The 27,582-nt window shown below is 46.4% G+C and overlaps 1 protein-coding gene across 9 annotated transcripts in view; it reads left to right on the top strand.

The window, feature by feature from the left end:
• TP53I11 (tumor protein p53 inducible protein 11) overlaps positions 1-27,582 on the top strand; it is a 49,443-nt gene that overhangs the window by 9,889 nt on the left and 11,972 nt on the right. For 3 of the 9 annotated variants that reach the window (XM_074955323.1, XM_074955319.1, XM_074955322.1), the window contains exons 2-7: positions 15,575-15,660; positions 18,221-18,314; positions 20,333-20,496; positions 24,749-24,807; positions 26,545-26,593; positions 27,028-27,124. In XM_074955323.1, the coding sequence (XP_074811424.1) occupies positions 20,368-20,496; positions 24,749-24,807; positions 26,545-26,593; positions 27,028-27,124 (334 nt within the window). In that variant the 5' untranslated portion in view covers positions 15,575-15,660; positions 18,221-18,314; positions 20,333-20,367. Of the gene's footprint in view, positions 1-487; positions 610-1,129; positions 1,288-15,574; positions 15,661-18,220; positions 18,315-20,332; positions 20,497-24,748; positions 24,808-26,544; positions 26,594-27,027; positions 27,125-27,582 lie in introns of those variants that run through there. The other 6 variants (XM_074955320.1, XM_074955324.1, XM_074955326.1 and 3 more) reach the window with 4 other exon arrangements.

Raw genomic sequence — 27,582 nt, 5'->3', positions numbered from 1 at the left:
CTCCCGTCTGCATAATTACTCCACCTCAGCGAGAAGCGGAAGCATGTCAGCGGCACTGGTGTGGACAGTGCTAAACTGGTGTTGCTTGGGGGGAGAGAGGGGGTCTTTCACCCCCCCCCTCCCCCTGAGCAACGTACATTAGTTCAATGAAAGTGGTAGCATAGACCTGCCTTGAGACTCCCATTTCTCCTGCTTGGAGTTATTCTGCCAATGAGGAATTTGTGTTTTCTGTATGCTGATACTATTTCCTTCATGCCTTTGTGTTCTCAGCATGTGGAGTTTTCAGGCATGGAAACGTGAAAGATGCTTCCGATAACCCCTGATGTGTAAGAGGCATCTAGCAACTGCCATCTTCCCCACTACTACCCTTGAGTCTGATGACCTGTCAGTTCCACTGCTAGTAGCGATCCATTGGAGAATCCCCTCCAATACCACGGTGCTCTGAGGAGGATTCTGGACCATCCATGTGGAATTGGTGGCACCTGAAATCCCTGTGAGGCAGGGCCATCCTCAGGACAGTGATTTCAGAGATCGGCATTTTAGCATCCTAAGGACAAGTCAAAAGCGTGCATGTCACCGCCACACTTCACCTGAGGCTTCTCCTGTAATGTATCCCTTTCCTCAGAGCTAAAACTTTAAACCTTCAGATGTCTTAACTGGATTAGGAGTGGGGTGGAGAGACTTCTGGTCAAGTATGAGGGATTATTTCCCAAATCACCCTTTTAGATGTGAGCATGATATCACCAGCCATGGGGTCTGAAAAGGGAGACAGACCTGGGAATGAGTCCACATCCCCCTCCCCTCTTGGCTTTTTTAAAAATTATTCCCTAGATCTAGACATTTTATTCCTTCCACATGTGGAAAAACATGGCTTGTTAAAGAGCCATGTTCTACACTGACATCTGGTAGAACAGAAAGGGCCATTCCACTTCTTATCCTGCTGTGTGAATCCATATTGACAAATGCATCAATGATGCAAGGATCATCCATTAGAACATAGTGAATGGGACAGCAGGGCCCCAACATGTCTGAGGCTTCTAGGCAGTAATGATTTACATCTGAAATGCTGCTGCTACAAGAAACCATTCTTGACTATTCCATATATGGACCTTGCATCAGCCTTTTGCAGATCTGGGAAGACCCCTCTGGAAGTATAAGAAGCATTGCCCTTTTCAGTCTGTACAGATGCCTTCCATTTATTCCCTTTTCCTGATGAACACTGTTCTAAAAAGGTGCTTGTGTGCTGAATACCCATTGCTGCTGATGCATGTTATGAAATTGAAAAAGGTGAGATTAAGTGTCACATTTCAAGCCAGAGCCTTGTTGACCTGTGTATAATTCTAGAGTTAGCAGTTTGTGGGGTGTGCATGCACACACCATGTATATTCCCTGATTTAGCAGAGCAAGTAAAAGCAAAGTCAGTCTTGCATCAGCTGCTGAGTGGGCACTACCATGAGCACAGGCGACGTGGGTACCTCTAAACTGACTGTCAAGAGCTGAATGGGAAAGACAACTCTTTATGGTATCACCAGTGAGTTAAAGGTATTTGTGCACTATGCCATCCCTGTGTCACATGACCACCTTGACCTATGTATGGCCTGGTTAGTTTTATGGCAACTATAGGTGGTATCCAAACAGCAGGGATCTTTTTTTAAAAAAGAGCTGCTTGAATATCTGAAGTAAATATTGATGTGAAGTATTCTTTCTTGCACTCCAAGATAACAGCTAGAACTGGGCAAAATCTTTCACCTGGAACTCTTTCCCACACCAAAAAAAATGCAGATTCAAGTCAGCCAAAACACTTCATGAATTCATGTAAAAATTTTTCAAATTTTGTTTTGGTCAAAACCTCAAATTAAAAATTTGTTTTAAGACTTTCAACACACATCACTCCCTCCCCCCCAAATTTAAAATAAACTGAAGTTTCAAGAGTTAACTTAAATTCAGACAACGTTTCAGGTCTTTCTTTTTACTCAACATGAAATTCATTTGTTTGGGTCAACCTAAAAAGAAAAAAGGTTTCAGCAAAACTTTTAGAATGGCCAAAGAACCAAAAAGTCAGTTCTGATTTTTCTGCCCGTAGCAAGTAAAGACGCCTCCGATCTCATGCTACAGAGCATAAGCTGGTTGTCAGAGGCCAGAAGTGACTTCCCTGATTTTGATCAATATTGTATAGTTAGCCAGATACTCCAATGGAGGTTTTTAGCCTTCCTCTGAAGCACTGATTTATACCATAAGCAGGCTATCAACTAGATAACATGATTAATCCAATGTAGTACAATCTCTAACTCTGAACAGTTCAAAAACTTTAGATATTTAATCTTAATAGCACCCATGTGAGCCAAATCAATCGCATTATCTCCAATTTAAAGGTGGGGAAACAGAGGCCTGGGGAGGCTGTGTTTTATCCCTGGCCACATGGCAAGTCAGTGGCAGAGCTAGAAATAGAACCCAGGTCTCCTGTCTCCAAGTGCCCTGCTCTAGCCACTAAACAGTACACGTCTTTGTAAAAATAGTAGTCCATTCAGAAGGCCTCAGTGAGCATGACTGCATGTCACACTTTGCTGGTCTACTGGATATTGCAGGACTCTGTTCTGCTGAGTTCACTTCTCCCCTCCCCATCCCCCATAGAACCAAATAAAAGGATAGACTGGAAACTGCTTTCAAATAGTTTCACTTCTTTTTGCTTCCTTGAGCTTGTGAATTATTAAAGTGCTCTCTGCACCATAAGTCATCTTCCCTCCCAGTCCTGGAATCCACCCTGCCTCATTGGGCGCTCTCAAGCTAGAAATGTCAGATTTGACTCTTGCATCAGCCTGTTGCCATAGAAACCATGATGGTGTCAGAAAAATGTGGTGGTGACTTCACCAGCTAGGGACAGGCTACAGATCAGGTGCAGTGATGGGGGTGGGTATGTTTGGTGGGGAGGAAGGGCTGAGTTACACCTTGTGGTCCCAGTTGGTAGTTGTAGTCTGTTGCCTCCAGACTGCTTTCTACAAAGCAGATCACGGAGGGTAGCTGTGTGTGTGTATATAAATGACACGTTTGTGCAGAAAAAGCCACAAGGGAGTGATAAGCCTCGGAACTGTAGTGGAGAGTGATGACTGGTGGTTAATACTGTTGAGTGGTCTAGGGAGGAGGTAAGAGCATGTTACCACGCTGCAGGTGACCCCCCCCCGCCCCAAAACAAAACTTGGCACGCAGGGGAATTAATAGGGCCAGGAACAAAAAGCTAATGCCAGTCAGTCTTCCACACTGAGGGGCCATATCCGGGTATAGATATCAATCTTAGTTATAGAGCAACAATTCAGCCTGTGGAGACTGCAAGATGCTAATGTGCTTTCACCATAGTACAGTATCTAAATGTGTAATTAGAAATGGGCCAAAATTAAAGCCCCATATTCAAATACCCCCAGAATTTGAGGAAAGGCTTGGTCTGGATTCAAACCAGGGGGCTCAGGTCCATCTCCTATACATCATATACATGATTATTTTATTGATACTAATCTGGGATGGATGTGCCCTCACTACTCATGAGTAATACAAGCGAGTTTCCTGTGGATAAGACAGGATTTTTAAGGTCTGATCTCAGGACCTATTAGGGCTACAAAATTTTTATTTCATTCAGTAGTTCTCAACAAGGGGTACATGTACCCCTGGGGGTACTCAGAGGTCTTCCAGGGTCTGCATCAACTCTTCTAGATATTTGCCTAGTTTTACAACAGGCTACATAAAAAGCCCTAGCAGTCAGTACAAACCAAATTTTCAAACAGACAATGACTTGTTTATACTGCTCCATATACAATACACTGAAATAAGTACATTTATAGTTTGTGGTAAAAATGAGAAAGCAATTTCAGTGCTGGGACACTTTTTTTGTATTTTTGTCTGATTTTTTTTTGTAAGCAAGTAGCTTAAGTCAGGTGAACCTTGGGGGTATGCAAGACAAATTGGACTCCAGAAAGGGTACAGTAGACCAGAAAGGTTGAGAGCCTCTGCTTTAAGTGATGGGGTGATGCAAAATCACCATGGACACTTTGGTGAAATCAACCTGTGTGTTTGGTGGAGTCCTGTGGCTTTGAGGCCCAAAAGAACAACCAAGCTTGACACTCAAGTAACAGTTTGGTTTAAACTTTTACTCCCTCTACCCAATTTTTTTGGTCAGAACACCCAGAGTTGGGCACACATGGGAGAGAGAGATCACAATTCAATGTTTATGAAGTGGCAAGTCTTTCTAAATATCACTAGAGTTCTTTCCATTAGAGGTAGCAAAATGGGAGAATGACACATTTAAAGAGAGTGAACCTGAGAATCCCTTTAAATGACACTACAGTATTCTGAAGCAACTGTTCAGTGTTGATTATGACCCCAGGGTAGATCAGAATTTTTTTTCTAGCCTTCCTTCACAACCAGAAAGCTTTCTGAATGCTGGAAGCCAGATATTATTAGCTTAGTTGACTATAGCTAGATATAGAAGTCAAAACTTCATAAGGATGCATCAATTATACTTAATGTGAAATTATCTATATATATAAAATAGTGTGTGTAGTGAATATGCAGACTTATCACATATGGCTCAATGAACTGAGCTCTCTGCACCAGGTTTTTTTAATTGAAACACTACAAAGTACTCTAGGAAATGGGGCATAAAGGATTCTGGGAAGAAAACTGGATTGTTTTCAGGGCACAGAAGGCAAAAGTGAACAAGTTTGAGGCTGCCAATTGTAAAATGAGTTCTCAACCTTTTTCAGTAATGACCCAAACAGTTACAATACTGTTAATACCCATTTCAGATTTTTTTCTATGGAATTTTTTTAAAAGATTGTGATGGGACTCACCATGCTGGAATCATCCTCTCATGGCAAGACCTGCAACTGCACTCTATTCCACCTTCAAGCCTTAGTGGTTGGGAAGGGTGACTTGGTCTTCCAGTCATGTCGCTCACTGGGTGTGCCAGAAGGTGTTAGAACTAATGTCCAAAAGCAATGATGTCCAACAAGTCAAAGGTAACAAACAAAGGTCTTCTAGCCCTCCTGGGCTCTTCTTAGGTGTCTCTCTCCAAAGTACAAAACAAGGGAACAAACTCTTCTACCCTTCCTGGGCTAGGTTGTCTGCAGGTTCATCATCTCCTGCACGCAGCAGAATTCTTCCCCACTTTCTACAGAGCACTGCCTCCCAGCCTGCTGACCCTCAGGGCTTCTTCCTTGGCATGCTTCCTCTAGACTGCATCTCCACCCACATCATCTTCTCTCAAATTAGCCTCTCCTTTCAAGGCTAGTCAGTTCTCCCAGCCTTTTAGGGACATCACCCAACTCCTTCCCAGCTGCACCCAATAATTGACCCACACCATCTAATCCTCAGCTGATCAGGATCAGTTTGGGTGGGGTGGGAGTGCAGCTGATCTATCACAGGTGAGTCTGAGCCCAACTCACCCATTACAGGTATCTTTAAGGAATCTTTCCCTGCTATTCCTTTGAATTTGATCCTTTGTATTCCCTCAAGTGAGAAAAGACAAAATGTTGGACAATATTAGATTCTTCTGCAGAATTGAAAGGATTCTCAGTGAATTTTGATGGAATTACAGTCCTGACCCTTTTAAAATTCTTCTTATCCTGTAAGGTAGGGGGGTGTGTGTGAGAGAGGAGGAGGTGATGATGATGATAGAAATCTCCCGCAGGACAGGTAATACATTAAGATTCCAGGAATGTACTCTAGGAACACACAGCAGGGCTAGATGGGAAACAAATGAAAGAGGAACACATCCATGCCCTTTTAGTCCTCTTAAAGGAGAAGAGCATGTGCAGTGAATATTCCATTATATTTTCTCTTCTTCCTCCCCTCCCTAGTGCCCTGGGGAACACTGAGAGCATTCTGCTAATGACACCTGAGTCATCTAATTACCATTCAGTGTGTCTGGAGAGAAGTATATTTTAAATGCATTTTTGCATGATGGAAGCTTGTATCCCACCTGTCTCTCCATATCATCATCTGTTAGCAACTCTGGAGAATTACAGTCCATGTAGGAGTTCCCAGTCCAAGCCTGATGGATCAAGAGAGGCAGTTATCCCTGTGCTGTTTGGCATGGCAGTCCAATCAATTATTAAAGTGATGCTCTAGATTCTGGAGCTACTTTGAAACTGGCAATGCAGGTTGACTCATCAGATCTACAGTAGTTCCTTGCTGATGGATTGCTGCAGTGGGCTCAGTGCTAAGAGGTACCACATAATCAGTGGAAGAAATAAAAGGGAATTGAGTCTCTTATGAAAATAATACTTAGAAATGGGAGCCGCTGAATTGGCAGACTGCATCTTGCGTACTTTATATAACAGTCAAAACATTCGGCCCTAGCACGGGGCAGTCAGACAATCTTTCTGAAAAGCAAGTTAGTGTGACAGAGCATATATGGTGTATGTGATTGCATGTATAAGCATGCACATGTATATTGTTAGGCATGACCGAGCATGAACAATGTGTCATGGTGTGTGTCAGCATGAGTAAGATGTGGCAAAATGTACACACTGACTAAACTGTCTGACCTGTCTGACAGCATGTTATGTGACAGCATGTGTGTATGTGGCAGAGCACATGCAACCTATGACACAGCATGTTCAGCAAAGCTGATATAAGATGCAACAAAGTGTTTGTTCATGATAGGAAAGGCATCTGTGTCCTATCTTTGGAAGGCTTGTCGCATCTTTGCAGGTGGCAATTATCAGCCATGTAGCAGCGTGGGTGCTGTGTTTAATTATAGCTCACATTTAAGGACACTAATAAGATGGACAGCTTTTTAACTCTTATTGGAAAACTAAACACCTTTTAAAAAGAGAAAATCAGTGTGAAACTTTTCAACTTTGAAGTATAAGAGAGAATCAGAAGAAAACTTCCTGGCTCCCCTCATAAGAAAGCTGAAACCCTCGGAAAATAAAATCCCTGAACCAGAACACACAGATTCATAGATACTAAGGTCAGAAGGGACCATTGTGATCATCTAGTCTGACCTCCTGCACAACGCAGGCCACAGAATCTCACCCACCCACTCCTGCGAAAAACCTCTCACCTATGTCTGAGCTATTGAAGTCCTCAAATCATGGTTTAAAGACTTCAAGGAGCAGAGAATCCTCCAGCAAGTGACCCGTGCCCTATGCTACAGAGGAAGCCGAAAAACCTCCAGGGCCTCTTCCAATCTGCCCTGGAGGAAAATTCCTTCCCGACCCCAAATATGGCAATCCGCTAAGCCCTGAGCATATGGGCAAGATTCACCAGCCAGATACTACAGAAAATTCTTCCCTGGGTAACTCAGATCCCATCCCATCACAGGCCATTAGGCCTATTTACCATGAATATTTAAAGATCAATTAATTACCAAAATTATGTTATCCTATCATACCATCTCCTCCATAAACTTATCGAGTTTAATCTTAAAGCCAGATAGATCTCTTGCCCCCACTGCTTCCCTGGGAAGGCTATTCCAGAACTTCATTCCTCTGATGGTTAGAAACCTTAGTCTAATTTCAAGTCTAAACTTCCCAATGACCAGTTTATATCCATTTGTTCTTGTGTCCACATTGGTACTGAGCTTAAATAATTCCTCTCCCTCTCTGGTATTTATCCCTCTGATATATTTATAGAGAGCAATCATATCTCCCCTCACCTTCTTTTAGTTAGGCTAAACAAGCCAAGCTCCTTGAGTCTCCTTTCATAAGACAAGTTTTCCATTCCTCGGATCATCCTAGTAGCCCTTCTCTGTACCTGTTCCAGTTTGAATTCATCCTTCTTAAACATGGGAGACCAGAACTGCACACAGTATTCCAGGTGAGGTCTCACCAGTGCCTTGTATAACAGTACTAAAACCTCCTTATCTCTACTGGAAATACCTCTCCTGATGCATCCCAAGACCGCATTAGCTTTTTTTCACAGCCATATCATATTGACGGCTCATAGTCATCCTATGATCAACCAATACTCCAAGGTCCTTCTCCTCCTCTGTTACTTCTAATTGATGCGTCCCCTGCTTATAACTAAAATTCTTGTTGTTAATCCCTAAATGCATAACCTTACACTTCTCACTATTAAATTTCATCCTATTACTATTACTCCAGTTTACAAGGTCATCCAGATCCTTCTGTATGATATCCCGGTCCTTCTCTAAATTGGCAATACCTCCCAGCTTTGTATCATCCACAAACTTTATTAGCACATTCCCACTTTTTGTGCCGAGGTCCGTAATAAAAAGATTGGTCCCAAAACTGATCCTTGAGGAACTCCACTGGTAACCTCCCTCCAGCCTGACAGGTCACCTTTCAGTAGGACCCATTGTAGTCTCCCCTTTAACCTGTTCCTTATCCACCTTTCAATTTTCATATTGATCCCCATCTTTTCCAATTTAACTAATAATTCCCCATATGGCACGGTATCAAACGCCTTACTGAAATCTAGGTAAATTAGATCCACTGCGTTTCCTTTGTCTAAAAAATCTGTTCCTTTCTCAAAGGAGATCAGGTTGGTTTGGCACGATCTACCTTTTGTAAAACCATGTTGTATTTTGTCCCATTTACCATGGACTTCAATGTCCTTAACTACTTTCTCCTTCAAAATTTTTTCCAAGACCTTGCATACTACAGATGTCAAACTAACAGGCCTGTAGTTACCCAGATCACCTTTTTTCCCTTTCTTAAAAATAGGAACTATGTTAGCAGTTTTCCAATCATACGGTACAACCCCTGAGTTTACAGATTCATTAAAAATTCTTGCTAATGGGCTTGCAATTTTGCGTGCCACACAAGAAAAATGGATTTGAAAATTCCAGCTTGGAGCTAAGGGAGCAAGACTACAAAGAGTCAGGCAAGCAATAACATTGAGATCCAATAGCTTCCCCTCCAGAGAAAAAGGAGGTGACTCCCTGAACCTGGGCCTCTGGCAATCTTTTCCAGTAAGTGCCAGGACAGACTGTTGGATTGTTTTATTCTGTGGGGAAATTCCTTCCCATGGCTTTTTAAAAATTGAATTTGTGTCTCAAAACCCTGTCACAGCCTGAAATTGATGTCAGCTAGAGATGTGTAGATAGGATGTTCTCCATACATTCCCCTGTGCCCCTTCCACTTCTGAAATGTTTTTTTGGCCCCATCTTGTTCCCCAGCCCTAACCCCATTCCTCTAGTCACTTTAACTTTCCTTCCCTCCTCCCCTCAGCCCCCCACCCCCAGGGCCCCAGCTGGTTGGAGGGAGATGGGAGGCAATACATGCCTGTACTATGACCCCATAGGAGGGGGGCCCCCAGTGTAGGAAGAATGGCAGGAGTGGGAGGGGGAGTAGTTGGGTGGTTCTGTGCCCCAGCAATTTTGCACCTCCTAAAGCCCCTTGCAACAAGTGTGCAAATTAGGGCAACCTCACTACAGCACTGTCTCTGCAAAGTTCCCCATGCTTGCTTTTCTAAGGAGATGGGGGTGTGTGCATTGGTTTTGCTAATAATAGCAATAATGATGCATTCATTTTCTCTGCTGCTTTCCTCCCATAGGGGATTTTTGCAGCAAATTATAAAGCGATGACATGTGCAAATGGCCATATAGCTCTACTGGGGAGCATGAGCACAGGAAAGACTCTGGGGGAAGTAAAAGGAGCATAAGGAAAGCAGGTAGAGCAAAGGATCCGTGGGAGCATGGGTGGCACATGGAGGGTATGGGGGAGAAGGGATGTTACGTGAGAGTTCAGGTTGTGCAGGGAACAGTGTCCTGGTGCTGAGTGCCATCTAAAATCATAGCTAGCAGGCTGGATGGAAAGCATGCGTGTGTGGGTAGTGTTCAAGGTGTAAGGGGAGAGCAGAGGTGACTTCAGAAGTGATGAGAAGCACCTTGGATTTTATTTTTCTAGAGCTTCCTGGAGAGAGAACAATAGTGCCTAGTTTATACAGACCCTCTAGTGCTTACCTGACAATAGCATGGAGCCCTGTTAGCTGTTACTTTGTGCTGCTTGAGCCCCAATGAATGTGCCTTACCCACTAGATAGTTTGACTTGATAAGAGGAAACTCCTCTTATCATAGAATATCAGGCCAGGAGGTCATCTAGTCCAACCCCCTGCTCAAAGCAGTACCAATCCCTAAACGGCCCCCTAAAGGATTGAACTCAACCCAGGCTTAGCAGGCCAATGCTCAAACCACTGAGCTATTTCCCCCCCCCCCCCCCCGCCCCAAGGCACTCCACAGAATGAAGACCCACCACCCTACTTGTTGGGATTTAACTAGCAGCTTCTTCTAGTGTGCTCTTAGAAAAGACACAAACCATTCCAGTTCTCTCCCTGTGAGTCACCCATTGTACACAGTACTGCATAGCAATTGTCAAACTGTGGGTCAGAACCCCGAAATGGGTCCTGACCCTGTTTTAATGTGGTCGCTGAAGCCAAAGTCCAAGCCCCACCACCCACCGAAGCCCAAGGCCTTCAACCCTGGGTGGTGTGCTCAGGCTACAGGCCCCACACCTGGGGCTTAAGCCTCTTGAGCTTCGGTCCGGTGTGGCAGGGATCAGGCTTCAGCTTTGTTCCCCCCCTCCTGGGGTCATATAGTAATTTTTGTTGTCAGAAGAGGGTCATGGTGCAGTATTACCTCACCCACCTTGTCTCTCTGGCAAGAGACATTCTTGACAGCATCATGTGGGCTCCTTCTTCCATTCTAAAGCCTGTTATCGCAGTGGGAGAAGAATGCTGTCTCTCCAGTTCTCTTACTGTATGTGAATTGCAGACTGATCCTGTACTACCATTGCGGTCACACTACAGGACTCTCTAATGTTTGAGAGTTAATTATTTTTCCCACCCCTAAAGGCTGGTCCTGTTCAAACTGGATCTGATTTCATTTCCCTGGACCTCTGGGACATGCTCACCTGCAGAGACAGCTTGGAAAGAGAGCCAAGGGAAAGAGTGGCCCCTCTCATCCAGAGTATGCAGTTAAGAAAGCATAAATCCCAGGAACAGCTACGTAATTGTCCACAGTATGCTGTTCCATATGCTGCAACTGGGCCACAGGGCACACCTGTGGGGCTGCATAGTAAGTGATACCCTGGCTTGGTTGGCTGAAAGCAGAGCGATCAATAGATAGGAGGGAAACCTCAGCTCAGATCTCTGTCCCATCCACTGCAACATATTTAAGTTGACACTTAAGGTTTGTCTTAGCTTCCTAAAAAAGGTGCTGCTCCACCCCGGGTTAACGAACGCAGATTGACTGTCCCATTGTAACTCCTAGTGGTGACCAGGCACTGTAATTTCATTGCTACGTAAACTAGGCAGAGTGCAGAGTTCACCTCACTATCTTCTGGTAAAAACAACCCATGCCTTGTCTCCACTATGATTTTTAAGGTGGGATCGCCAGCCTGCATGAGCCATCCTGCTGTAAAACCAACTCCCACCCTTTTTTGCAGTGAAGACCCAGCCAAAGAAACCAGGGAGAGGGGTTAGCTCAAATCAGAGTGGAGATTTGGGACTGACTGTTTCTCTGGCATCTCCAGTGGATTGGCATGCCAGAGAGAGTTGGTGGTTAGGGCATTAGCTTGCGGTTTAGGAGACCCAGATCCACTTCCTGAGTGGGCAAGGCACTTAGTCTCTCTGCCTCAGTTCCCTGTCTGTGAAATGATATAATAGGGAAGTGCTATCTTCTAGGGGTGCTGTGAGGGTAAATACACTAAGGATTGTTAGTTGCTCAAGTACTATGGTAAAGTGTTTGGGGGGTGGGGGGAGAATATAAATACATGACGTGTTGCTGTGGCCTAAAATATTTTTAATGTTAAGAATAGCCACAGTGGGTCAGACGAGTGGTCCATCTAGTCAGTATCCATTTTTCTGACAGTGGGCAATGCCAGGTGCTTCAGAGGGAATGAACAGAGCAGGACCAAGTTATCAAGTGATCCATCCCCTTTCCTCTTTACAACACATCTTGTTGTTAGAGTATAATAAACCCTAATCCTGCACCTCTCTCCCAAACTTACCTTTGATCACCCCATGCTTCCAAGCCCAATCAGTCCCTTTTGAAGCCAGCATAGCCATGCTGATTAGCCTGCAGTGTGTAGGGCAACCTGCCCTAAACTTGGTAATTCCCATGGTTGCTGTACACTAGAGAAGGGACAGCCAGAGCCTGGGAAAGGCAGTGGAGGAGCTGGACAAGTGAATTACTCTCTGTGAAGCCTTACAAGAAGAGGCAGCAAAAGAAAAGCTGTGGACATTAGTCCCATTTATGCAAGCCAAGTATAATACAGCTGCTGTGCAGGGTGTGATTTCTCCCAAATGGTGCATCTACCTTGCACTTCTTCATTACAGATTGAGGAAATCTCTATATCCCTCCCCATGAAAAAGAATGCCACGTGGTAGCTTTCTTTGTATAGAGATGGTAGGCAGTTGACTTGAGTGTGTTGAAGCTGACCCCTGATGAAGGACCTGGTAGTACCTCTAAGACTGTAAATTTCAATAAAAAGAAATGATCATAGCCTGTAGTTCTGAAATACTAATTCCAACGTGTTTGACAGGTGTCTCACTATGGAATCCAGGTACCAGAAGCTTGCCCATTGCAGAATCTTTGAAAGAATAGCTGAAGTGTATCAAATGAAAATACCACACTGGAGAGGGGCCATCTTGAGCACTGAGAGAACAGAGTTCAGACTCTTGGCCCCTTCAGCCCAACCCCTTTGCTGAGACTGTTAACAAGGGGACAAATTAGTGCTCCTTGGGATAGCGAAACCTGTCCCCTAGGAATCAGACTGAGACTGCCAAACTCGTTTCACAGAGGCCACTGAATAGCCATCTGACAACTTTTGGTGACTGCTCATATGAGTCAGTTCTTAGGTGACCACCTAGAAGCTAAAGGATCCCCTGACTCATCCAGTTCCCCAGGTTAAAATGAAAATGAAGCTGATTCGATCTACCAACGGCAGCATGATGTTATCCCTCAAAGAAATAAAAGGGTGGGGGGTTCTTCTCTTTGAGCTATTTGCAGACAGAATGCAATGCTGGTTCTTTGTGCAAGGGAGAAATGGTTTTGCATTTGGGTATCTTATATATTCCTTTCCTGTGTCAGGGAAGTCGTCTTCATGCCATTGAGATGCTTCAGATGGGCTGAGCGAAGATTTAGTGCACAAAGGGCAAAGGCAAGTGGAAACGCAAGGCATATGGTCCAGGGTCTGGTGGACTGACCATAGGGCTAGGAGTCAGGACATCTTAGTTTTAATTTCAGCTCTAGCTCTGACTCACTGTGTGACCTTGAATCATAGAGAAGCAAAGTTACTTGCTTTAGTTTTCCCATTTGTAAAAGGGTTAATTAGCTAATATTTGTCAAGTGATTTATAAATGCACGCAGTGAGCGTGCAGAAGTTCCCAGGCAGCCTTTTACTTATGGGCTATGAGGGAACTTATGCATGCTCACTGTGTTGGGATTCCCCATGCTGATGTGCCAACACCAGAGCCAGATAAAATAGTCCTTTGCCCAGCATGGGTATGGCCAGGTAGGAGAAATGACCATATTGGGGACAAGCTGGATTAATAAGGCTCCTCTAGAGATCCTGGCTCAAATGCATTTCATGTCCTTGTAGCCTTCAGTGGAAATGTTGTGAGATACATAGGTAACACTGGGGAGGTGTTACTGTGGGGGTCTTGTAGGATAATGGAGTATGGGATGCTCTGCAGCCTTTCTAATAAAGTGCTATGAGTGGGCTTTAGGAGACGTAGTGGGCTCATGCAGAGAGAGAAGGGGATTTTGGAACTGACTTGGACATGCTGCCAAGACAAAGGGACATCAAGGCAATGTAGCAGGATCAAGGAGGCCCCAGATGTCCTGGTGTTACCTCAGTACTTGATGGTTTCATTAGGTCAAGGCTGAACGAGACTTGGAGACTCCATACCCCCCTCATTCCTAGAATTGTGCTTCTGGGTAATGCCTGGGGATCGAGGGGGAGAGAGAATGACTGACTGTTTTGGTTTAAGGGGGAAGTTTGTCCTGCTGCTGCCTGACATGTACCTGTTCTGTGGCTAAACAGAGGACTTCAGTTGTCAATTTGGCACTTCTCATCAGTCAATATACACCCTCCAAGCCTGTGTGGTCTGAGTACAGATTTGGCTTCCAAGACCCTCACACATCCAAGCTTCATTCTCCTTCCCAATAGATTTGCCTCTTCAGTTCCACAATTCGGCTGAGTTAGTTCTGGAAGGGGCAATGAGGCTGGGAGGAAGAAGCAGAGCGGGCAAGAGGGGTGCTGAGGTGGTATTAGACTAGGGTGACCATATTTCCCAAAGGGAAAACAGGACATAACGTGGGGCTGGCCCTTGCTGCTCGTCCAAGCATTGCCCCCCATCCTCCTCTTCCCCCTGCCCGAGCCCTGCCTTCCCCTGATGGTGGAGCTGGCATTGCCTTTCACCCCCTTGAATATTCCTCCACACATCCTGTTTGCACTTGCCAGCTGATCAAGTTTGATCTGAGAAGGTGTCAAGCAATCTTCAATTAGAGCAGCTCTTGCAGTATGTCTGTCTCTCACACACTAAAAAATTAATCCTCACATCACCTCTGGGAGGTGGAAATTTTTCTCATGAGGGTCATGAGGCACAGGACCAAAGCTGTGTTTGGGGGTTGGGGTCTAGGCACACAAGTGGCCTGAAGTAACCTTTACATTCCACCTGCCCACTCCAGTGTTGTCTTGGCATTTGGCCAGTCCCTGGCATACCTTCGAGCAGCCTCAGGGTAATACTAATGGTGATGTGAGCAAACATCCACTAAGAATTGGACTGAGACCCAGCAACTCATTTCACCAGCCATCAGATGGGAGTGAATTTTGGTTACAACTGGCCTTTGGTCAGAGTGGAACTGGTGCTCTAGAGAGACAAAAGGCTCTGTATCACATGCTCAGTCCCCTGAGCCGCCGTTGTCCTACCACACCCCCTTTCTCTGACTTGCCTGTTCTCCCCAGGAGACAACATGGTGATGAATATCCTTCCTCACTTTATTTAAAAAAAAAAAAATTTACAAACCAGAAGCCTCTGGCCCAAAAGAGGGCTAGAGCAGGAGGCAGGATCAGCATTATTTCTCTGCGATATATCCCCAGTGTGGTATGGTGAGATGCTGTGTGGAGTGAATCTCCCAAGCTGTGTATCCCTTCCCTGTCACTACAACCACTGAACCCCAAATGTATGACGTTCATAAGGAAGGGCTTCTATATGTTTGGAAGCCAGGGGATGCTGCTGCTTAGGCTCAATTCCTCTCCTTGTGGCAGATTTTGTCTCTTAGCAAGTTCCACTCTTCTTTCTCCCCCACCCCAGCAAACATTGAAGGAGATGAATATTACAGCCCTGCAGCTAAATGTGCAACTCTGCTTCTGCAGAGGCGAGCAATACTCACTCTGAGAGGCTGGGCCATAGGGCTTTGCACAGCCCTTATCTCTGCTATTCCCAGTCATATCCTAAGGGCAACAGGGCTGGGAGCAGAAACCACAACTCTGCTTTGAGGAGCTGGAATTAGGCACTTAACATTAATGTTAACAGTCATTAATTAGTCAGTGCCAGTGATTCTGGCATCCAGCCCATCCTCAGTAAGTTATCGCCTTATTCTTTCTTCCAGGAGGCAGTTTGGCCTGTCAGACAAATACTATGAGAGAAGGTTTCAGGGAGAAGTCAAGTGAAGATTCCGGCTTGAGCCCCAGTAACGTGAGTCAATCCTTGTGTGGTTGCTCTTCACTAGCCAGCCACAACCCTGAGTCTTGCTTTCTCTCCCTACCTCATTTCATCCATCACTGAATGAACGTTGAACAGTCCTTAGATTCCCATTGGGCAAGAGAAGCATCTGATAGCCCAGACACTTTTTAGTTTGATCCAGGTGCCTTTGAATCCGGGCAGAGTTCCTCTGGGCGGCATCCGCTGGCTCCCTTGATGCCTTCAAGGCGCAGTGGGCACTGTCTGGGGTTCTCTGCTCGATGTCCCTGTCAGGTTCCCTTCGTTTGACTCTTTGATCTCACTCCTCTCCCTGTTTCATTAGTTGTCCCCTGGAACTATTTGGTTTCCAGGTCCTGTGGACACTCCCCTTAGGCTGAGGGGAGGCCCTTTAGCAGTGGGTGGGATTCTGCCCGCCCACTTCCTGGATCCCAATAGGATCAGAAAAGAGGACTAGAATAGCATGACAACAGGCCTTCCAATGGCATCTCAGGTGCTTCCTGATTCCAGCCAACTTGGAAATCCATGGGAGCAAACTATTCCTTGTGCTTCAATGTCCAGCCAGGAAGTAGAGGTAGCAGAAAGTGTGTGTGTGTGTGTGGGAACAATAAAAGTGTTTGCCAAGCTTTCTGGAGCCTTGGTACTGATTTTGGGGGACTAGTTTGGGGTCAGACTTGGGGGTTCAGGTTCAGCTGAAGTTTTGGGCACAGATTTAGTTCAGATTTTGTGTGGGAAAATCCCCATCTGATATGGGGACAAAATTTGAATTAACTATTCCAAACTGCTTCCCTAGTCTCTAGCTTTAACCTACTTGGCTTGTGCTCCAGTGTGGAAAAGGGGCTGCATCCTAATTCCCATAGCCATCTCCTCACTGGCTAAATCTCTCTAAGTTCTGACAGCTGCCATTGGCTGTACTGCAGCTATTCCCAAGGATGATGGAAGGGAGCTGGGCTCAAGTCAACAACTCAAACCTTGGATTGTACTTTCCTTGCAAAAGAAGTGTTTGGAAAATAAACAGCAGAACTGTTTAGATGGAAAGAATTCTAAGAGTCTGGTCAGAGCCATTTCAGTAATTCATCTGAGTACAGGAGTCAGCCATGACATTTGTCCAAAGATCCTGTGGGTTTGTGTCATGGAAATAGTTGGCAATCTTAGGGAATTCTGAGACCAGAGCAACAGTGTCAGCTCTTGGTCTGATACCAGCATAGGCCCTGCTAGAGAACACTGTTCAGCTGATGGCTTTTCTTCACTACACCCTTAACTCTGGCTCAGCCATGGGTTTTCCCCTTAACGTGCTCTGCATTCACACATCTGTATGCCAGCAGTGCTATATGGCAAGGTAACCACCACTTGCTGAGCTCTAGGGCAGACCCTCAGGTAGCTGTTAGTGTGTACTGCTCCCCTGAAGTGACACTGACAATTGCAACAATCAAGACAACATGGTCCTCCAGTCCCTTCCCGTAAGTCCACTTCCAGTCCAGGAGCGATCAATCTACCTTTGCTCAGCTTCCTGCTTGCAGGCCAGTTTCTCTAGGTTCAAACACTGGAGAGGTGTAATACAGCTTAATGGCCACAAACAAACCCATGCATCCGTGTACAGTCAAATGGCCGTATGAAGGTACCTGAATCTCGGTTCAGCTTTGGGCTGAAGCAAGCAAAACCCTTTAACTCAATGATTCTCAAACTTTTTTTGTACTGGTGACCCCTTTCACATTGCAGGCCTCTGAGACCCCACCCCCCTCTCCCCGCTTTATAAATTAAAAACACTTTAACACCATTGTAAATGCTGGAGGCAAAGCTGGGTTTGGGGTGGAGGCTGACAGTGTGCGACCCCCGCCCCCATGTAATTACCTCACAACCCCCGAGGGGTCCCAACCCCCAGTTTGAGAGCCCCTGCTTTAACTCTGTAAAGCATAGAGCCTCACAGTGAGCCCTGGCGCTGTATACTGCTTGTCATGGCCAGATACAGCACCAGCACAGTTGTAGGGTGTGACAACCTGTGATAGCCTGATCATGTTACTGTGTTAACTTACCCTGTGAATGCTTACTCTGTGCTTAGCAAGCAGTGTAAACAATTGAAGCGCTTTCTCCACACCTGACACCAGAATAGCTTCCCTCAGCTAACACATTTCATCTGGGATATTCTGAACAGCCCTGTCCCCTTTTGACACTAGTTATGTCTCCACAACAGGTCCCAACATGGCTAGACAGACACTAACTTTGCTGAAGCTAACGCACTAAAAAGAGCAGTGTGGTTGTGACAGCTTGGGCTAGCTGCCAGAGTCCAAACCCACCTGACTGCCTGGGTACATACTTGGGTGGCTAGCCTGAGCTGCCACCCATGCCTGCAGAGCCATGCTGCTGTTTTTAGCATGCTAGCTTGAGCACAGGTAGCATGTCTGTCTACCCGCTCAGAACCATATCTCCCAGTTGCAGTGCAGACATACGCTAGCTCGGATTCCACGTGCATGGAACAGCTATGGAAAAATCTGGACTGAGCAAGGGACTTGCCAGATTAGAATCCCATGCCTGCTCAGAAAAAAATGTTTGTTTCTAGACCAAGCCAAGATGGAATGAAAGAAAGTAAGACCGGGACTGTCTGATCTGAGAAGGTGCCAAGCAATCTTCAGTTGGAGCAGCCCTTGCCGTGTGTGAGTCTCTCTCTCCCAGTCCTGAGTTTTGGGAGGGTGGGGGGTTTTGTCTCTAGTGCTTTATGGAACCGTGCTCCTGTGGGACTCCTTTCAACCAAGGAAAGAGAAGATTGGTGGACAGTGGCCCTCTACATGAGTTGCTCCCAAGGATGGGCTGCATTAGGAGCCGCTGCAGAAGCAGGAAGGGAAGGTGAATGGCTGTCAAGGAGCTACTTGCCATTTGCCCCATAACGCATGCTGCAAGTAAATAAATGGGGCCCCACAGCTTTCTTCACCCCCAACTGTTCCCCTAGAGTAATTTAGTGTCCTCTGTGTTGGGAAATACTGTGAGAAGATGCTAAGCTTCTGACTTCAGTCTGCCTCAGACATCACTTTATACCAGGATGGACGAAGTGAGGCTCACAGGCCAAATGCACCCTGTAGTTTTTTCCACGAAATTCATGGCTGTCCTCTTTAATATAGAGGAACAGCTGGAAGACACCACCCATCCCAGCACGCAATGCTACACCGACCCAGATGGATCACTGCATCCTGGGTTCTCTAGCCCCCATAGCCTGAACCTTGCATGTCTGTTAAAGATGAGGGTGGCTGAAATCTGCTCTCTTTGATACAAGTTAAGTGAAGTCCTAGAGTCTCTGTCATATTGCCAGAGCTGTCTGTCACATCTCCCCATGGACCCTTAAAGCTCAGGCACCCCTGCCTTCTGCATTACCATCCTCTTTACACATTCTCTCACTGGGATCCCCTCAGAAATCACAGAAAGATAGTCCTTCATTTATGCCATCAGACCACATGGTGAGATCTCAGAGGAGACTGATATACCCAGGACCTTGCTAATGTGGTCTGTTCATGATCAGTCCAGAGGGGTCAGATGAGTGAAGCTGCAGGCAACTTCTCTTTAAGAGCACTTAGTACCAGCTAGCCCAACAGAAGGTTTTAGATTGGCTGGGCTCCCCCTCCTTCTATCTTCTGGAGAGAAGACAGACTCCGAGCTGATAACAAAGCTCTTCCACCCACTATAATTAGGAAGATAAAAGCACACTGAGCAGAGGTTTAATTGGAGCAGCCATGAAAAGAATAGGAGTACTTGTGGCACCTTAGAAACTAACCAATTTATTTGAGCATAAGCTCTCGTGAGCTACTGCTCACTTCATCGGATGCATACTGTGGAAAAACAGTAAAAGAACATGAAAAGAATGTTTATGCTGGAGGTTTCTTCTATGGTTTTTGAGCCACTTTTATGGCTTCTGAGGAAACTCAAAATGTAGAATTTATTCTCTGTGGACAGAATTTCCTTGGGTCTTTGATGCAGTTAGAGAGGAAGGGAACTCTGTGGATGCGGTTGCTACTGCTCTCTTGTCTGGAACTCCTTAATGGATGGTTCCCTGGAGGTTACCATTGTGAAATGGTGATGGGTCTCTGTTCCACAATTTAAAAACAAAACAAAAGTACTTATACAATGGGCCATGTGGTGCTCCTTGCACACAGACACTGTGGAGAGGCCAACAAGTGAATGGACCATGGTGCCAGAACTTCCTGGGGTTCTAGAAGGAGTTGCTCCTGGTCAGGGAATTAGAGGGGAAGCCAGTTTGCACTGTTGCTGCCTGTACTTAACTTGTTCTGGGGCTAAAGGACATCAGTCCCTAAGACTGTCAGGCTGGCACTGTCACCAGCCCTAAAGTAACTACGTTAAAGCCCCAGAACCTCCCTTTTTTTGAGCTCTGGTGCTTTCTTTCAAATGGGTACAGAGGTAACAAACAGGTAGAAATGCCCCTCATTAGTTCAAAATGAACTCAGAATCCTCTGTCCAGCTGTGGACAAATCTAGCCTGGCCTGTCGTGAGAACAGCAATGCCCCATTCTTGTCCACAGAGGACACCAACTAATTTTGGACCCAATCCTGCCAGGTGCTAAGTGTCTCCAGCATCTTTAATGGGAGGATGCTCAGTCCCTCATAAGGGGTTTAACCCCATGAAAGATGCTTCTTGTCAGCACTTCTGACTTCCTCTGTCCTTTCAGTTTCTTCCGAAGCCAGCAACTGCACGTGAGTCACCATGGCGACCAAGCAACCCCCACCTCTAATGAAGAAGCATAGCCAGACAGACCTGGTGAGCCGACTCAAGACACGGAAGATCTTGGGAGTTGGAGGGGAAGATGATGATGGGGAAGTTCATAGGTCTAAGGTAAGAATCACCCCATGCACTGTAATAATATAACACTATTCTGGGTGTATGGGGTGAGGAAATTGGATGGTCCTAAACAGAGAGACAGCAGGGGTGGTGGTGTTGGCTGCCCCACAGCAGGGAAAAGTGGGATTGAAAGAGCTTCTTACAATGGGTCAGACATTGGGTGTCCCTGAGGAGAGTGAGAACTGGAGAACTTGCACCACCCTCCCCCATTGTGCCCGTCATTGACCTGTCTCCACACAAAGAAGGGAAAACTGGTTCCAGGCAGTGCAGGGGGCTCAAACATGCTGGTTTTACTTGAGCCAAACTGTTTTTAATGGGGAAGGGAAGGAGGAAAGGGCAGTGTGGGAACAACTTGGCAACCCATCTCTGAACCCCGTGTTCTTTGTGGCAGGATGGATGTTTGCAATGGTCTGGTAACAAAGACTTGCAGAGAGACCTGTGGAGGTCAAAGTTGGGAGATGTTCTGCATCAGGAATCTCTTGTGGCATGCAGCTAAATGAAAAGGTTATTAAAGAGACATTTCCCTGCCCAGGAGTGGTCAAAAAAACAAGAAATAGCAAAGACCAGATAGATAATGGGATGAGGCTCAGCTGACAGCTCTCCCTTCCCCTGCCTGAGGTAAAAACAAGTGGGTGGTGGTAGGGAGGAACCCAAAGCAAAATCCCCACATCCAAACACACCCTAAACTTTGGGGAAATGCAAATGTGAACCATGCAGGATCGATCAAACCAAAATTCTGGATTGGTATTTGGACTCTGAGGCTCAGACCTCTCTAGCTGATGCAAGTTGAACTAAGAGGAAGATTGGTTTGGATGGTGGGGCTTGGTCCCCGTCCTGTGGGAAAAAGATGCCTATTTCTAAAAACTTTTGTGAATGTAGAATAACAACCTGATCAGTGAAGCAACCTGAAATGTGGTGGGGCGAGAGGAAGGAGTAAGATACATGAAGAGGGCAGGAAAGAGGAAGACAACAGAAGTGTGTTTAGGGGAGGGGAAATGGGAAAATGTGCTCAGGGCAAGAGAAAAGAGGAAATAGAGATGTCCGGAAAGGCAGAGGACCGGTAAAAAACTAGGCTGGGATCCCTGAAATCCTAGCATCTGCTTAGCTGCAAGATTTAGAATAGCCCATCACCCAAATCACCACAGCATATTATCTTTGTGCCATAATAATCACTGGAACCCACATCCAGTGAGAGCATGTATGTGGGGGCTCGGTGACCATTTGAATCTTTCACTGTCCTTTGGTGCAGCAAACCCTTCAGGAAGTGCTTTGCAACAGAGATGCAGCTACATCTGGTGTGGCATACAGTAGAATCGCAGCCGTGGGTGGAATTGCCAGGCCTGTGGGGGTGGCAGGGCCTGGAGTTTCAAGCTGCTATTCTCACCTTATTAGAGATAATGCTTTATAAATTTGGGAATATACATAACTTTGTGGGTGGTTTATATTCTCTTTGAGAACACAGTCAGACACAAACATCCATCGATTTCTCCCCCCCCAATCCCCCCCCGTGCTTATGCTGACACACAGCTTCATCATCATCACACACACACACACACACACACACACACACACACACACACACACACACACAGTATTGCTCATACAGAAACCGAGTTCTCCATAGTAAGCAGTGCCTGTGTAAGAGCAATACCATAGAAGCTTTTGACAGGGAATTGCAAAAGCCAGACACTGCAAGACACTGAAGAGTAGTGATTGACAGTCGCTTGAAGGAATTAGTCACTGGGCTTGATTCTCAGTTGAGCTCATGCTGGGTTCAGCTGAGTTGGGGAGATACCTCCCCGATATCAGGGCCATATGGGGCTGAATCAGCCTGACATAAGTCAGAGCAGCCACAGGAATGGTCCCCCTAGGGCTCATAACATTGGTCCAGGATTGACAGAACAGTACACTCATCCCCCACCCCTTCTCACCTCTATCACTCCATATTTCCTTTCTAAGCCTGCCCTGGAATGCCCCATATATGGAGGGGAAGTCAAGGGGCCTTGGGTAACTTTATATCACTAGGAGCTTCCCCCAACTTGCCCCTTTAGGAGTGTGTCACTGGAGCTGCACAAAGGGGACTTAGTTGTGGTCAAGTATCTGGCCCATAGTCTTAGGAGTTAGAGATGGAAAAAGACATATGGTATCAGGTCACTTTCATTAGATCATTGTCCACTTCTAATTCTATCTGGATCCTTTATCTAAATAAGTTTCAAAATGTTGGAGCTAGGGAAGGCCTGTCCAGTTGGTCATATCTGTTCAGACTTGCTCAGTTGAAGCTCATTAATGTGAGAGGCAGGTGCAAATAAAAACCCCCGATACAAACCCACCCAAACCTTTGGGGGTGTTCACAGTTCAAACCCAGCTCTGAACTTCACAAATGACCTCTGTTTTGGAAGAGATGCATTGGATTGACTCACGCAGCCGATCAAAGCCAGTTCCTGATTCTAATTTTGCAAGTTGAATTCAACTAAGTGTTTTGGAACCATTGTGAGACGTAGCAAGGAAGGAAATGAGCATTTGTCAATTCTTGAGGCAGAACGGCAACACTTCCTTGGGTGGGAACCTGTACAGAAATGATCCCTTGGAACTGGGTATTTACAAAAAAGTCTGATGCGCTGGTATGTCCAGTGCAGAGATGTGTAATTAAGTTTGACTGGGGCTGAAAACAAATCTATGCATGTAAAAGAAAAAGATAGTCTTGGTGTATTGACCACGGGGTGAGATGTGCCCAAAATGCTCACGGAGACTTAATATTTGACAGTCGGCTGGACTATAATGGGAAGGGATCACTAACCTCTCACTCTGAGCCCCTTCCACCTCTACTTTAATTTCTAGAACCCTTTTGTCAGAGAATGCTGCGGCTGTTTTCCTCAGACTTCTGTAAATCATGGAGATGAGCTATCATGGCAAAAATAAAGCAGCAATTTAAGCACCGTGCACTATGCTCTTCTGATGTGCTAAGGCTGGCTGTAAACTGCTTTCACATTAATGGATATGAACACAGTCTTTAAACTATTAAACCACTGCTGGAATTTTATTGTGAGGGCACCCATTAGGTGACTTTAAGCTTGTGCTTTATGCACACAGCCAGTCAATCCACTCAGCATAATCTAATGCAGATACCTCAGAAATTAGTGCAATTATTTATAAGACACTCCTGGTGCCCATGGAGGATTGGGTTACAAATGGATGAATGGAGTAGTTTAAAAAAAAAAAAACAAACCCACATCTAGGTAACTGCTTTGTGCTCTTCTGGAAGGCCACCTCAGCCTAGTCTTCCCTGGGAACACTTTTATCCTGCTGAGAGTTGTCCCTGAAACCATCTGGGACTAGTCTGGCCCTGGAGGGTGGGGAAAGAGTACTTGCATAAACTTGTCACAGCTGTAAGTAGCTCTCTCTGGCCCTGAGGGCCTCCCCCATGCCTTTCCCTACATGCAGGAAATGACACAGAATGGAACGCAAAGCTGTTTTTTCCTCCCCTGCTGAGTGAGATGGAGGCACCTTGGTAACTGTGCAGGCAAACATGGCTGCCATTCTGCAATCAGCTAAGCTCCCATCCTGCCTGGGACAGAGAGAGAGAATGTTATTTTATTGGGGTTAGCCAGAGTCTGATAGTGTGAAATCAGAGGGAATAGGGATAATGCTGGCGGCAGGGGAAGTGGCCTGTCTTGTCTGCCTGCATTAATCCATAATTCCTAAGGGTGTACAGCTCTCCATACCTTATATCTGGTTGGGGGTACCCCTAGAAGAGTGGCTCTTGAACCGTGGTCAGAGGATGCTTCCTGGTGGTCTACAGAATAGAACACTTTAAGGGGAGTGGGATCCATGAGGGGGTTTGCTTCTAGTGAAGGAATGCATCTACAGAATGGACATGCTGGAGAATCATGGCCCCATGCATATTTCTCCACAGCCAGCAGCCACCATCTGTGTAACAGACAGCTACTCCCTCCCACCCGTAAGAGGAGACCCTCCATGTGGGGGGAGGAGGGGAATTGCACTTCATTCCAATGAGAGGAGGAGGGAGGGAGTTTCTTAGAGGGTGGGGTTCCAAATAATCAAATGATCCTTTGGGAACTTACCAAAGGGGGCCAACAGATCTCGATGAGGGGCAAGAGATTCCACCCAGAGGTAAGATTCCCCATAGGGTTGGATATGTGCCCTCTCCTCAGGCTGATGGACACTGTCTGCAGGAGCTTGGGGATAGGCTGTTCAGACACCTCACGTGTTCTCATTTGAATTTCAGATCAGTCAAGTCCTGGGCAATGAAATAAAATTTGCTGTGCGGGAACCCTTGGGGCTCAGGTAAGTTTCCATGGAGAGTCTGAGTGATGAGGCTTGTGAGATTAAGGGCCGTCTTGGGCTTAAATATTTACCTGGGCTGCTGCCTTCTCACCACTCACATTTGCAGCCTTGCATCCTCCTTAGCCTTACTAGCCACAGAAGGGTGCCCTTGGGGCTTCTTGTCAACACAATGGTTAGGGAGGCAGATGCTTCTTATAACAAGGCACCTGTGCTGATGAGCCCAGGTGGCTGTACAGGCACTCCTAGGATGACCCTGAACAAGAGGGGCTCAGGTGGACAGGTGACTCACCCATGAAGTATCTGTGTGGATGTCTCCTCTGCAGTGGGGGGTGATGTCCCCTTTGCCAATGGGTGGTTTGTGTCCCCTGTGCTGGGTGGGTGGGTAGAGTATTACACTTCTGCAGTATGCACAGCAGATTTCTCACTTGTGTGAGGCATGGTGACATCCCTACCTCTTTGATGGGCCTGTCTCAGTTGTATGCTATGTGGTGGTATGAGGGTATCACTCAACTGTGCTTAGGCATCTAACTTCCATTGAAATCAAGGGGAGATAGGCACCTAAATTCCTTTGAGGATCTGGGCATAGGAGTCACTCATCTGTGGGGTGTCAAGTGGGGACTTGCACTCTTGTATGGTTTCTAAGAGGGTCTCCCCTGTGTTCTAGAACAGAGCCCCTGGCATTAAACATCATCTGGGATCTTATGTTAGGTCTCTGCCTCAGTGGTTATCTCTGGGCTCTGAATGTGGATATAGCACCTTTTAAATAGAAGGGGGCAAACCCTGCCTTTTGAGCTGTTGCTGAACCACTGCTGGGGGGGTGAGAAATCTCCAGGGCTGGCTGTGGACCTGAGAATTCTGTCACAAGGCAGTGTCCCAGGTGTGGACTGGATGTGGTGAGTCTAATTCATGGGTCACAAGGTGCATTGGGGCCTCTGTTATGAGAGGGATTGGTGGGGGTGTGGGGGCGGGGGGGGCGGAGGAGGCCTGTGTGTGGTGTTGTTTTTTTTTAAGCTGTAGAAACTTTTAGGCAGCTGTGAGCAGGTTTCCTCCTTCAAGAGCACACAAGCTAAGAGACTACAAGGATTTGGGAGATTGTGCAGCCTGTTGGCTACAAGTAGAAACTTGTAGGAAAGGTTTGCCAAATGTGTCAGGGTGGGAGTCTTGAATGAGTAAAAGTAAATAGTGGGGCTGTATGAGCTGATGAGTTTGGGGGTAAGTTGCGGTGTGCCAGGGGTTCTAGGCTGGTCCTATAGCTGATGGGAATGTCCCGTTAGGTGCCCAGGCCTTACTGGCTACTAAATCAAACCTTGTGACTATAGACAAGCCTAGACGAGGAGAAAAACTGAATGTGCAATACTCCAGCCCATTAACCTAGCCACTGATGCCCAAAGGAGACCTGTCCCTCCTCCATTGTGCACCACTGAAATCAATCATGCCCCAAATGCCCAGCTGACTTGAGGCCTTTACCATCTACCTCAGTCAGATGCCCCAAACTGATTGTGTTCCAGCTAGCCAGGAAATCCCTTGGTGGTTATCTGTATTCCATACTGGTTGCTTCTAATCAAAGACAGTCTCTCCATCCACACAAAGAAAGGATCACAAACTGAATTCCCTTTGCCCTATATCCTGGGTGGGGGTGTCCTCTGGGATATACCTGGGGCCACCCTGCTTGGGCAGATGGAAGAGTGAGAGTGTGGGGAATCTCTCTGCCTCTGATCTGTGTTTCTTCCCATGCAGGGTCTGGCAGTTCGTCTCTGCCATCGTATTCTCTGGGGTTGCCATCATGGTAAGTGGGAGAACCATTCCCAGAAAGAGCCCAACCCGGGGCTGCCAAAGTCATGATCTAGCAACCTCCATGGCCCTATGCATCATCACTACCCTCCAAAAGCTGCTGCCGCTTTCTCTTCCTGGCCTGTGATCAGCTGTCTCTCTTTTTGTAATGGGTTTTACCAACAGCTTCCCTGACAGGTTGTTCCTAACACCTGAGTCCCAGCCTCTAGTAGCAGGTTCATAAAACCACAGTTGGCAGCAGGGGTCTCCTCTCTCTAATCCCCCCCCCACCCCCCACAAGTGACCCAAAACACAGGTTGCACCCCTGTTCTACAGTATGTCTCTCCAACCCAGGGGGAGCTGCTGCTCTTCTACTTTCATTGTCTTCAAGTGACCCAATCTCATGTAGAGCAACTGAGATTCCCTCAGTCTCCTTCCTTCTCCTTTTAGGCTCTCACTTTCCCCGATCAGCTCTATGACGCTGTCTTTGAAGAAGAATCCGTCAACAGCAAGACTCCCATCAGGCTGTATGGAGGAGCCCTCCTCAGTAAGTAATGCTGAGACTGAGCTTAGAGATTCAGTCTGTGGGACTAACAGGGAAGATGTTGAGAAGCTCTGAGTGAAGAATCCTAATGGGGAGGAGGAAGGAAAGCTCTGTACCAGACCTAATGTCAGACCTGGGTAGGACAGAGCCAGGCAATGTTCAGGTAAATGCCCCTTCATCAAGTGGATTTTTTTTTGTTTTTGCAATATGGTCCATCCCTCCTAGCTCTAGGATCAAGAAAGCCCCCTCCCTCCATACGGTCTCTAACATTGCATTGCACAGTGTGAGGGGAGGAGATTGCAAGCTGCCAGAAATGGAATACTAGACTGGAAGGGCCATGAGTCAGAACTGGTTCAGCAGGAGGGGGTGGAGGACACAAGGCTAGATGGCCCATCTAGCCTTGATGCAGAACATGGGGGTACTGGGCTAGGCAAGGCACTGGCCTGTTCCAGTGTGGCAGT

This window comes from Natator depressus, chromosome 6 (assembly GCF_965152275.1).
Source record: "Natator depressus isolate rNatDep1 chromosome 6, rNatDep2.hap1, whole genome shotgun sequence".
Taxonomy (NCBI): Eukaryota; Metazoa; Chordata; order Testudines; family Cheloniidae; genus Natator; species Natator depressus.
The sequence above is the reverse complement of the archived record's forward strand: the minus strand, read 5'-3'. Positions and strand labels throughout refer to the sequence as shown.